The sequence below is a fragment of the Elgaria multicarinata genome, chromosome 3 (genome assembly GCF_023053635.1).
Source record: "Elgaria multicarinata webbii isolate HBS135686 ecotype San Diego chromosome 3, rElgMul1.1.pri, whole genome shotgun sequence".
Classification (NCBI taxonomy): domain Eukaryota; kingdom Metazoa; phylum Chordata; class Lepidosauria; order Squamata; family Anguidae; genus Elgaria; species Elgaria multicarinata.
Genome location: NC_086173.1, coordinates 124,704,060 through 124,717,837, shown reverse-complemented (window position 1 = coordinate 124,717,837; position 13,778 = coordinate 124,704,060). Strand labels below are relative to the sequence as shown.

Sequence of the window (13,778 nt, the reverse complement as noted above, 5' to 3'; positions counted from 1 at the left end):
CCCTTGCCTTTATTTCTGTTAAAGTGCCCCTCTGTTGTTTTATTTCTCATTACACATACTTAGGGCCTTGCTAGACCAGGCCTTAGCGCGCCTTCCAACCCGGTTTCCCTGCTGTGCGTCCAGATAACGCACAGGGGAATCCGGCGGCAGGCCGCAGTGAGGCCTGGTCTAGCGCGCCATAAGCTAAGTCGCTTATGGCGCGCTTTTTCCCCAGCTCTGGCCTCAGGCCAGGGCTGGGGGAAGTGTGGAGACTTCCGCGGCTTTTCGCGGCTCCTCGCTTACTCGTGAGGAGCCGCGAAAAGCCGCGGACCTGGCATAGCGCTCATAGGAGCGCTGTGCCCATCGGCGGGGGGGGGAAGAGAGGGGAGGGCGAAGGATGGGAGGGTGGGTGGCACGGGGGAGGGCGGGTGCAATCGCGCCGCTCGCCGCCCGAGCAAGCAGCCGAGCGGCGCTTGCCCGGGCAATGCTGCCCCATCCCGGGCATTGCCCGGGCAAGCGCCGCTCGGCTGCTTGCTCAGGCGGTGGCGGCGCAATCGCACCCGCCCTCCCCCCGTGCCACCCACCCTCCCATCCTTTGCCCCCCCCCCGTTTTTTTTTTAAAAAGTAAAAAAGCCACTTACCTTCCCGGAGTCTTCGGGCCACCCGCGGCCCCTTTAAAAAAAAAAGGCAGACGCCACAGGGCTTGCGTCCTCCCTGCGGCTCCGCCGTCTGGAAGCCTGGGCGAGGTGCGCTAACATTAGCATGCCTTGGCCCTGCCTCCCTGCCGGCGTAAGCCGGCAGGTCTAGCAAAGCCCTTAGTCTCATTGTAAATGGATGAAGAAGTATTATATTTTGCTGATTTTTGCGCAAAGCAGGGATGGGGGAGCCTTCCTGTTTGATTCCTCTTTGTTATGTGCTACTTTTTTAAAGGAAGAAATCTTGGATTTTATCCATAATCAGTATATAACAACTCTCCTGCGTCTGTCAGTCGCCAACACAAGTGGGAAGAAGGGACTAGGCTACCCAAAATAATAAAATCCCAAATGCCCCCCATTTGCTTCCCCAAAGTCCCTCCAAGATTTGTCTGGAGATCAGTGTTTACTATTAAGAAACAGTAATCTGGAGAACATGGAGGGCAGGATCTGTTGAGCTTTTTTCCAAATCCCTGAAGCACGCCCAGTTCTCCCAACCCTAGATTTACGAGAGCATCCCTAGTTCTCCCATCCATAGGTCTACAAAAGCCTTTCTAGCTCTCCCATCCATAGGTCTATGAGAGTTCTCCCATCGCTAATCTTGAGTAAGATAAGAGGCATCTCCTTGAAAAATAATAACAACCTCAAACTGCTATTGCCTGCTTCTCTTTTTAAAAGAGTTTCCTTATATGTTCTGTCTCCTAGGTCTACGTACAGACTACAACACTTACAATATCCATGAACTTAAGTGCTTCAGTGGCCCTGGGGATGCTTTATATGCCGAAAGTGTACATCATCATCTTCCACCCTGAACTAAATGTCCAGAAGCGGAAGCGCAGCTTCAAAGCAGTAGTGACAGCAGCAACCATGTCATCGCGGCTTTCACACAAAACCAGCGACAGACCCAATGGGGAGGCAAAAACAGAACTTTGTGAAAATGTAGACCCTAACAGTAAGTAGTCCCAAGTTTGTTGCTTTCTTTGCCAGTGCTTTACATGGGTTGTGTTGAGAAGTGCCCTATTTTTAGAGCCCACATACGTTCCTATCTCCTCTACTGAAGTTTATACACAGATATATCTAAAGATATTTGATCCCTGTGGGATACTCTTTTCATGACATTCATTCTTTTTTTCCAATGCTCTTTGGCTCTTCCTACTGGGAGTAGCCCTCTGGGCTATTCTTCAAAACCACAAGCAGTTCCTCCTTCTTGCCTCACCATCCCTTTTACGAATAGCCTTCTAAGTCTTAACAGTAGTCTTTAATACTTGACCCTTACACTCTGCAATCATAGACACCTACCACATATAACTGAGGGTCTTAAATGGAGAGGCAGAGCAACACCTGGGTAGCCTCTCTCCTTTCTGTCTCTCACTCACTTGACTTACCAACACTTCTGTTATTCACAGCTGGGGCATTTTCCCTTGTGCGCAAACACTTGTTGAAAAAATACCAGAAGTACGGATAAAACTTTTAGACAAAAAAAAGGCCTACAACTCCCAGCGTGCCACAGCTAGCCATGCTGGCAAGCTAAGAGTTGTAGGCCTTTTTCCGTCTCAATATGTGTAGGATTGGGCCCTTAACCATCTAAAGTTTTAATTATAAATTTAAAACAAAAATTTCAACTGAGTCATCAGTGAAGCAGTATCCAAAGCTATATTGCTGCACTGGCCATACTATCTCTGTGCTAAATGTGTCAAGAGACATAAACTATTTATTTTTTCGATTTGAATCCTAAAGCAGCCAGTATTTTGCATGTCATCATGCAATAACTATGGCTTTCCTTCTAACACAAAGAACTAAGGAAACAGAAGTTGTCCATGCTTTGTTGAAATCAGTGGGACTTGACTTTAATTTGTTCATTTAGAAGCCATTTTGGTTCCATACGTCTGTAATACTTTCCTGATTCCCAAACAAAAAGATGACATTTTATTCAAGCCGTGAGTGGCAGTGTCACCTTTTTGCATCAAGATGAATGAGACTGTTCCTTCAATAGTCTCAAAAAGAAAACTACATGGAGGTTTTGATACTATGCATATTTATTTAAATAGATCGACAGGTGATAAATTAACAATTTTGATTGACAGCCTTAATCTTAACTCAGGCCAACTTGAATGTTATGCGCAAATGCAAATTTGATGCAAATTATATTAGAAAAAGTTTTAGCAGATGATGATTGTCTTCATTAGAGAAGAGTCTTTAAACGCTCCCTACAGCTTCGTCATAGTTGTCAACAGTTGTTGAAATGCCATATAGTAAAGCAGAATTAATCTCAGGGAGCAATTTTCAGGGCCTTGTGGGTTGTGGTCGGTCTTATGCCTTTTGCATTGTGGCCAGTGGAATCTCCCAGCTGCTTTACCAGTTAAGGAAATCAAAAGCCATTGTGAGTGTGTTTGAAATGATCAAAATCATAAGACAATCTTATGGGCTTGGCTTAGATGTACTTGGCATCTAAGCATTAAAGTTCTTAAACTTATATCTTGACTTTTGTAGACACTGCTACCATTATGGTTCCTTTGCAACCACGAGGCCTGTACATTTTGAGTTTTGTTTTTTTAAACACCCAGTAAGACAAATTCTTAAGCAAATGCAAAAGAAGACCAAAAACTGTATGCCATCACTATGGTTGCTTCAACTGGGTGCACATGGTCCAGAAAAGTAGTTTATAAATATTTAAAATAAAAGTTAAATCATAAAATACTGCTAATGCATAGAATTTTGTCTTATTACTCATGATGCCTGAAGGCTACATTGTCACTGACTATCCCATAGGTAAAACATGATTGAAATGGCACTTCATTTATCATCTCACTTTTTCCCTCTCTTAGAGGAGTGTAATTCCCAGGGAAATTGCCAAGAGCCAATTTGTATGTTTAGTGTTACAATCAACGAGATGTCATTAAGACAGTGACTTTTAAAATTAATGAAGCTCTCCCTAAAAAAAATGTTGGAAGGTTTTGTACACTTATGGGAACTTTCTTGCACACATATAATGGTCCGTGATCCATCCCCAATACCCCACCCTCCAGGCAGAGCCTTTTGTGTTATTTTTAAATATTATGGTTTCTTCATTAGCTTTCACATGAAACAAAATTAGTAAATGTGTGATATAATTATGAATTCTTACGTAGCAAAACAAAAGTAGGGAGGTGAATAAAATATCTATTATGTTGCTTTGCTTTATTTACAGAGGCAATGTTCTTTAGAAAAAGATACATGTCATTTCAGTGCCTAAGCATGGCTCGTTTCAGATGCTCTCTATGCTAAGGATGGATGGATGCTCCATTTACTTTTTTTACAATTTGCAAATGTTTTGAAGCACATGTTCATTCCGTCCCATTTCTGCATCTGTCTGCACATTTTTTTGGTTTTGAAGTCTGCATGGAAATGTGTATACATTTTATGTTCAAAAATGCTATATGCATTTTTGTATGCACTTATTGATAATGTATGCATTTTTATGCACAGTTTTCCTATATCCGATGCATTTCTCCATTGAAGAACTGCACTGAAAAATTTGGAGGAGTGGGAAACCTGAAGGATAATTATGTTCTGGTTTGTATATTAATTCAGAAAGTGCAAATTCCATGGGTTTGTATTAAAATATGAACCAATTGGATTTCTCCGCCATACTACCCTATTCTGGGGGTCCCCTGGACCTCCTGAATTTGCCTACCCCTGGTTCTGTCCAGATTGACCCCCACTGAAGCTGCTATTAGCCATATACTGTTTATACTATTGTTTTATACTTTGAATGGTTTTAATTTTTGTAAACCGCCCAGAGAGCTCCGGCTATTGGGCGGTATAGAAATGTAATAAATAATAATAAATGCGGACATTGAACATGTGGAGGTGGGCAGAGAGTGGCCTCACCTACTTGTCCCATCTCTGGCCTTTCTTTGTGGAGCCAAAAGTCTGAAAAAGTTGCAATTACATGCACATGGGTGCTCCACACAATCAGGAATCTCAAATGCCCAGTGTTCCTGTTTGCATGGAGCACAAACAAGTATGAAGCTGTATGTGCATAGACACTCCTTTTTTGGCTTTCAGCTCTAATCTTGTATATAAGGATGGGGTGGGGGCCAGTGATGTCAGAGCGGTGGGACCATCCCCCTCCCCTTCCCCATGTTCACTGTATGTGTGGAGAAAGTCTGAAAGGGCTAAAATCTTGTATCTAATGGTTAAAACAAACGCATGTTGATTACAGATTGAAGAAATAGCTCCAGGTAATTGCAGCCTGTGGGAAAGGCTTAAGATGGAGCGCATCAAAGACTGTGCGCTCTGCCAAATCGTTTCTATCTCTTTTGCCCGGAGAGTGACTATCTGGACCCTTAATTTTGACACTAACTGTTCTGAAAGAGCCGTATTTGGTTTCCAAGGGTTACTGTCAGATGTGTGGTGGGATGACAGTGCTTAACAATTTGTTCCTTCATGCAGATTGTACATTCGTGAACAAAACCATTTTTACATATTTGAATACATATATACTGAACTGCCAGCAGGAGATTCATGTACCTCCAAACATTGGGGTGTTTGGTGACCAAAAATCATGACAGCTAACTATTGCCTATCTGTGCTCTTTTTGTTTAAAGTTTGTTTGTTTTAAAAAAAAGGTATATTGGTATTGCATTTAAATGCATTGCATTACGGAAAGAGAGCCAGAAACAATATATTTTAATGAAACATAGACTGCAGGTAAAGCGCTGATAATAGAGCATCTGAGATTCAAATGAAAGAAACACAAGACCATCATCTTAACTCTGTTCAAGCATTCAAGGAAACATGTGAGGGCTCGTAGTGGGTACTAGGATGCGGCCACCCATGCTAGCCCCACCCCATGTCTCCAGCTGCCTCCCTCCCCTCAGTTCAGACCTTGTTAAGTTGAGCTGGCATGGCCTGAACAGGGGTTCTCTCTTATCAGGGCTCCTGAGCTCACTGGAAGATCTATGCACATTCAAGCACATATGAGTAGAACTCCTGTTCATACCTTGGCATCGTATGAATTGATGGGGCAGGGCTGGTGCACCCAGAGATGTAGAAGGCAGGGCAGGCAGGCAGGGCCCTCTCCAGGTACCCACTTTGAGCCTTCATGTCTCCTCTTAAACACCTGAACAGGGCTCTTGTGTAGTACTTCATCTTCAGTCTCTATTTTGTACCTATCATCTCAAACAGCAATAGTTTACTCCAGCTGTAATTTAACTATAAAATACTATTGTCATGCTGCTCCTAGAATTGGCATTAACAACAAAGAGATGTGTGTGTGGGTTGAGGGGGGAGAAATTCAGGGACATGAGGGTCAACATTCTCGAGACTTCTGGATGGTGGGGTAGCAGTACTTATAAATTGTATTATACACTTGTTCAAGGCCTCCTTCCCTTTGGAGCCATGTCTCATGTAGCCAACAGAGCTGGCAACTCAGCTGTCCTGTGCTTTGACAAATAAGGCCACTAATTTATTTATTTTGGGTTTTATGAACACATCTCACATGCACCCTGTGAGTGCTCGTTCCCTGCTTGCACGGTCTGCCCCAACAAGCCATGCTGTGCATGCCTCTCCTGAGCGCTCACGAGCCCCCACGAGCCCTTGACAACCACCCACCATTTCCCCCCTCTGGGCTTTCCCCCCCCCTACTCCAATTGTGGTCTTAAAGGCCGCTTAATGCAAAAGCGGACACACACTTGAGTACTTGTGGGAACTCATGAGAGCTTGACATGGGTTTGCCCTCGTGCTGAATGCATCAGGTTGGGTCCATGAGGGCCAGATGTGATGGGGGCTACTGCCCCGGGGACCCAACTGGATGTCCGCAGCATCCATGTTATTTATTACTTTTATTTATTTATATATTACATTCCTATATTGCTCAATAGCTGAAGCTGTCTGAGCAGTTCACAACAATTAAAACCATACAGCAGAGCAGAACATAGGCAGCAAATTTCAGCTGGTTCAAAACTGGGCAGCACTTTTGCCAACAGGGACCGTCCAATGAGACCACATCACACCAGTCTTTTTCCAGCTTCACTGGCTGCCAGTCCAGGTCTGGGCCCAATTCAAAGTGCTGGTATTAACATTCAAAACCTAAACAGCTTGGGGCCAGTTTATCTGAAGGAACGCCTCTTCCCATATGTACCTGCCCAACATTAAGATCATTCTCAGGGGTCCTTTTCTGTGAGCCCCTGCCAAAGGAAGAGGGCCTTCTCCACTGTGGCACCCCAGCTGTTGAATGAGCTCCCTTTTTATTTTATCAGTATTTTAACAGTTTAGTATCTTAGTTTTTTTTAACTTTTCTGTTATAATAATATTAATTTGCTGCTCGGTTTTACCCTGGTTGTGCTTTTATATTGTACTTTTATACTGTGTTTTTATACTGTTGTTTGTTTTATACTTTGAATTGTCTCCATGGTTTTAATGGTTGTGAACCACCCAGAGAGCTTTGGCTATTGGGCTGTATAGAAATGCAATAAATAAATAAATAAATAAATAAATATAAACGTTTAAAACTACAGTATATGATAAAAATAAAAACCAGAGTTAAACCTAGCAGCAATGCAGAGATTTAAAATACAGTCACAGAATTTTAAAGACTAAAATGACTGGGAAAACAAGAAGGCATTCAACTGGTGCTGGAAAGAGCACAATATAAGGACCTCTTGCTCCTGGGAAAGTACTACATAGAACTATAGAATTGTAGAATAGTAGAGTTGGAAGGGTCCTATTAGGCCATCACTTCCAACCCCCTGCTCAATGCAGTAACCCACTTTAAAGCATACCTGACAGAAGGCTTTCCAGCTGCCTCTTGAAGGCTTCTAGTGTGGGAGAGCCCACGACCTCCCTAGGTAATTGGTTCCATTGTCATACTCAGCTAAAAACTTTTCTTTTTCCTAAAGCTTTTAAAACTTGATTTTGTTCTGACTTTATACTGTTAGTTTTACCCTACCCAGTGCCTGTTTACCCTACCCTGTGCCTGTTTGCATTCTCTTCCCCTCCTTATTGTTTTATTATGGTTTTATTAGAATGTAAGCCTATGCGGCAGGGTCTTGCTATTTACTGTTTTACTCTGTACAGCACCATGTACATTGATGGTGCTATATAAATAAATAAATAATAATAATACTGCTCTAACAGTCAGGAAGTTTTTGCCTGAGGATGATGTCATGTTCTTTCTAGGACACTGTACAGGAAAAGGATGGCTGCTATGAAGCCAGCAATCCTGCCTTGATGCTACATCATCACTGTCACATTTTCCCAGGGTCATTAACAGCCCCATTTCTCAAAGCACTCGGTAGTTGACTTGCCAGTGGGTGCTCAGCAAAGCTGCAGCTTTGCTTTTAGATTGACCAAAGGAATGAGGGGACAGAAAGAAACCCTCAGACACTTTGTAAAACAGCCTGTGAGTACTACTCCCCCCCCCCCCAAAAAAATGTCCATGCTTTCTGATCTTCGGGTGGGCTTCCCCACTTATGATCCACCTACACAGGCATGCTATTCAGGGTGCCTTAAAATGGCATTAAATCACTAAGCAGCTGATCAATCTAAATGGGGAGTGATTGTTACCTGCAGCCTATGCTTACGGTCTGAGAGTTTTGATCTATGACACAACGGGGGAACTGTGGATCTCCAGATGTTGCCAGTCTCCAGTTCCCATCAGCCCCAGCCAGCATGGCCAATGGTCAGGAATGATGGCAGCTGTAGTCCAGCAGTATCTCAGGAGCCACAGGTTCGCCACCTCTGGTGTATTGGCATGAACTGAGCAAAAAGTATAAGGCCTCACAGCACAATGATTGAAATGCTGTCTTTAAGAACCTTTACAGTCCCAATAGTAATTACTACAGCTGTTGTCTGATACAGGTGTGCTTTCTCCATTGAACAGCTTTGCTTTGCTATTACATGTCTGCACTGTAAGTATTTTCCATAAGTATTTGTTCTTTCTTTCTTTCTTTCTTTCTTTCTTTCTTTCTTTCTTTCTTTCTTTCTTTCTAAAAAGTATTTTCCAGCATCTAATAATGAAAGAACATGCTGGCCACATAGTTACTTTCCCCCTGAAATTGCGCATTCTTCTCTCATGGGTTTCACTGCCACTGATTGAATTTCACCTTAATTGACAAAATAACTCATGATTTTTTCTTTGAGTACGTGGGGTGCTTTTTCTTCGCCTTGATGTTCTAGATAGCAATGGTGAAATTGGACCAAAGCAAACAATCCAGCCTTATTTAGCTCAATTTAGTGATTCATGCTTGCTACGTTTAGTTTCTTCAAAGGATTAATATCTCAGAAATAAGATCTCAGTTCTTCCATTATAAGAAGCTTCCTTTCCTTATCCCACCCCCCAGTTCAGTTGTCTTGTTTATAGCAGTAGATCATCACAATAGACCTTCTTCTTTTTCCGGAGAAGACACTTCTCCAATATTTCTTTTTAAAGAATGCTTGAAAGCCAAAGGAATTTTCCATGAGTAAAGACAATAAAACATCTTCTTAGAAAACCATGTCCTCTTAGGTCATTGTTGTTATTATTATTTGGAGAAAAGCTAACTTCTCAAATATCTCTTCCTAAACTATGTTGGAGGAGTAAAAGGCATCCGCTTAAAGTCAGAGCCAGCCTTGCCATGAGTGTCAGGAAGCCTTTATCTCAGGCAGCAGATTGGGAGGGGTAGAGAAATGAGTGGGAGCTTGGCTCGTCCTGCTTTAAGATGCTGCCCTTGCTGGCTGCTATTACTGCCAGAAGCAGGTGAGCTGCCCTTTCAGGTGTTGAGGAGGATGTGAATGAATGGGGGCAGCAGCCCTCATGGCAATATTGGGTGGGGGCCAGGCTCAGGGACAGCACTGGTGCCACCAGCTCTCACTCACACCCTCCCCCATCGGATGAGTGCAGCCTACACAGTTCTGGTGGTGACAGTGGCAGCAGCATCTTAAAGTAAGAGCCATGTTCTTGCTCATTGCCAGAGTGCCGGATTCAGCAGCACTTACATTACAGCGCAAGATTACAACATGAGATACAATGCCATAAGCCCTCTCACAATCTTTTCCCTGAATTCTCCCATTTCAGGTTTGTATGAGTCATGGCAGAGCTAGGAGGTAGCATGCCAACCATCCTAATCAGTAAAATTTGGACGGGTGTGTAAGCCAGGCATCTCTTCTGTGCACTGAAGATGCTGAAAGCCAATGAATCAACAACTTATTTTCTGTTCTATTGTGCTTCTTTGGGGTCCATCCTTTGAGAGGTTAGAGTATTCCACAAGCATATATTACTCCAATCTTTCCCTTTAACATGTGTGTACACATGTCTGGAATATGTGTGAAACTGCTAGGCTCTTTGATTTGCCTTTCCTTTTCTTCAGAAGACTTAGACCTAGAGATGCCACGAGCATCCAAGTGATTCTGGGAGTCTGGTGGACTCTCTTGCGTTTGGACCCCACTTGTTGAGCTGAGCATGTTGCAACTTGATGAGCGCCTAATGGGGCAGCCTGCCTCCTTGCGGAGCCGCCATTTTGTGCAAAATGGTAGCTTGGGAAAATCTGGGTCGGTCATGTGGCATAAATGGTGGCACAACATTACAGGCATGCATGGGGGATTTTGCACAAATGGTGGCTCGCCAGGGAGCTGTGGGCAGGCACAAAGCCTCGTTGGGTGCTTGACAGCTCACGTGGTGCTGCAGGTTGGAGCAGGTGGCAGTGGCGGCTCGTTGAGAAGCCACCAAAAATGGGTGGAAGTGAGTCCATCCATCTCTTCTCAGTCCAGTTTGTCTTCATTTAAAGAGGTTCTGTAAAACACTGTGAAATATTTTCTTCAGTATCTTATCAGTACCAGGCAAAGACAGAGACATAATAACTTTTTGTCAGGGTGTGTGTGAACAGATATTTGTCCATTGTGGATTCTTTCTGACATATGAGGTACATAAAGATTTCCAATAATAATAATAATAACAACAACAACAACACAACATTTTATACCACCCCATATCTCCATACTGCCCCTGGGCAGTTTACATAAAATTAAAAAGAGTGGCAAAAAGAGTGACATCAGTGACATAATCCATTTAGCTCAGCATACTGTGTTCTACTAAAGCTTAACTAGACAAGTGGGGCATAATATCATAATCTATCACATTCTGCTAATCTCCACTATTTAATAATGAGAAAGGTAAGATGTCACAGAATGGAGTCCTGCCCCCCTGCTAGCCTTGTCCCAGATGTATTCAGCTAATACTTTAGAAAAACCATTTATGCTACAAGCCACCATTGTTGTGACATTGCAGACAGGGCTGTCACCTGATGAGATTCCCACAGTCTACTGATCCAACCACGGGCAAACTCAGTCAAATTGGTATTGGATCTACAGAGATGCAGATTTCTTTTGGGTACTCCTCATTGGCTCATGAGCCTTGAAAGGAGCCATGGAGTCGGAGTAAGAATGCTGACTGTGAGCTGCCTTGGGGCATCGTTTCTTCTTCTTTATTTATTTATTACATTTATATACCGCCCCCCAGCCGAAGCTCTCTGGGCGGTTTACAACAATTAGAAATAGTAAACATTAAAAGTATACAAAAATTTTAAAAAACATAAAAACAGTATAAAAACAACAACAGTATCCATTTAAAAACAACAATTCTGGGGTACATTAAAAACAAACTTAACGTTGTTAAATGCTGTTAAAATGCCTGGGAGAAGAGAAAGGTCTTGAGCTGGCGCCGAAAAGATAACAACGTTGGCGCCAGGCGAGCCTTATCGGGAAGATCATTCCACAGTCGGGGGGCAACCACTGAGAAGGCCCTCTCCCTTGTTGCCATCCTCCGAGCTTCCCTCGGAGTAGGCACTCGGAGGAGGACCTTAGATGTTGAGCGCAGTGTACGGGTTGGTTCATGTCGGGAGAGGCGTTCCATCAGGTATTGTGGTCCCAAGCCATGTAGGGCTTTATAGGTTAAAACCCGACTGAAATGGATCCAGATAATCAGTCTCATCTAAGAGTGTCTGGAGCTGTCCCGCCACCACCCGCTCAAGGACCTTGCCCAGGAATGGAACATTTGCTACCGGCCTGTAATTACTAAGATTTTCCGGGTCCAAGGAAGTTTTCTTCAGGAGTGGTCTCACTACCGCCTCTTTCAGACGGTCTGGGACCGCTCCCTTCTTCTTCTTCTTCTTCTTCTTCTTCTTCTTCTTCTTCTTCTTCTTCTTCTTCTTCTTCTTCTTATTATTATTATTATTATTATTATTATTATTATTATTATTATTCCGCCTTTCCCCCAGTACTGGGACTGAAGGCACCAATCATGGAGAGGCACACCAGATGGGAGCACAGTGAGATGTGGGAGAGTGGGTGGACTTCTCATGCTGTCCTTTTCCTTCCTCCCCTGATGAACAACTGAATAAAACTCTAAGGCACCAAAATTCCCCCAGATAACTTTCTTGGCACCCACCAAGGTGCCCTACATCTCCCTCTTTTTCCTGTTTCAATTAACACATTTTTAACACTTTTTTTCCACAGCTGGGATTGCTGTGAAAAAGATTTCTGTTGGTGCTGAAAACTGGGTGGGGTGGGGTTTTCCCACCCCTGCCTTGTACTCAGCCTTTGGGGCAGGTTACTTGTCCTTTGCCACCTCTCCCATGGCAGCCATTTTGTGATGGTGCCCAGGGCAGTTTATTAAATTGCCAAATGTGCCCATGCCCCCCAAAAGGTTGCCTTGCCCTGTTCTAAGAGATTATAACAAAACAATATGTGACAATAGTTAAAGTCATGGATGTAGATTAGAATCAGCTGGGTGTAGACAATTTGAAGTAGAAGAGTTTCATGGTTGATTTTAATGCCTGCCCATAAACTGAGGTCATTCACTATTACAAATTTGGTAAATCTCTCTCTCTCTCTCTCTCTCTCTCTCTCTCTCTCTCTCTCACACACACACACACACACACACACACACACACACACACACACACCATGATGTATAACTGAGCAAATAGTAGTTGTTAGCAAATACTATTTTGGAGGAAATGCAGCGTGAAATATAAACCTTGTTTAAGTTCATACATTCTTGGCTCTTACTGTCAGCTGGGGGAGTTGTCTTGTTGAGCACCATAACTTGCACTTCAGCAGTAAAATGAAATGGATGCCTAGTGAGAAACGTAACAGATTTGATATATTTGCAGCTTCTGCCTCCTCCCATATATACTTCTCTGCTGTAAGTTACCAGCAGACATGATTCAGCCAGTAGTGCAGCATAAACAAGCAAAACTGAAATCATCTGTGACTGTGCCTCCCCCTCTCTCAGGACAAAAAACTACTAGGCAAGAAATCATGTAAATCTTCATTTCAGTACGTTAGGGTCGGGATTAGGAATATATATTGGCTGTGGAATCCTATCAATGGGTTGAGAATGATGTACGCATGGAATGAAAACATCCCATATTCTACTTCAGAGAATGAAGTAGCTTCCGCTGTCCAAACGCTGCTGTGCTGTGCTATAGCTTTTGTTTGTTCATTTGTATTGGCTCCTAACATCATTGGCCTTTTGTTGCCTATTTCATCTCTTGAGGGTGGGAGCTTGTAAAACCAGGTTTGCAGGGCAATGGAGACTGATAGTGTGGCTGAAGGGGACTGGATTCTGGAAGTAGTCTTTGGTTTCTGCAAACATTTCTGGACCTGCATCCAGTGTATGGGCACCTTCTCCTATGTTCAGAGGTACCTGAACCATTTTCTGAACTGGTTTGTTTGTTGTCAATTTACAACAGGGGTAGGGAACCCGCTGTCCCTGCCCAGATGTTTTGTACTACAACTCTCATAATCCCTGACCATTGGCCATGCTGGCTGGGGCTGATGGGAGTTAAAGTCCCAAACAACTGGTAGGTACCTGGTTGTCCACCCCTCATTGACAGAATAATTTGTACATTGACATATCCCAAAGTCTTTACAAACTAACTAAAACTAGCTCATAAAAATAAATAACATGGTCTATTTAAATGCATGGATTATATATACCAATGTATTTACTTTTCCTATAGACTGCATACCACCCGTAAGAAAGAGTGTACAAAAATCTGTTACTTGGTACACTATTCCACCTACAGTATAGCTCTTGCCTGCTTTCTTAGAAGGTAAGACAAAGATCTAACTTTTACTGCTTTG

General features: G+C 43.1%; 1 protein-coding gene across 2 annotated transcripts in view; it reads left to right on the top strand.

The window, feature by feature from the left end:
• Window positions 1-13,778, top strand: part of GRM7 (glutamate metabotropic receptor 7) — a 530,576-nt gene that overhangs the window by 481,176 nt on the left and 35,622 nt on the right. For both annotated transcript variants that reach the window (XM_063121528.1, XM_063121529.1), the window contains one exon: window positions 1,377-1,623. In XM_063121528.1, the coding sequence (XP_062977598.1) occupies window positions 1,377-1,623 (247 nt within the window). The remainder of the gene's footprint in view (window positions 1-1,376; window positions 1,624-13,778) is intronic.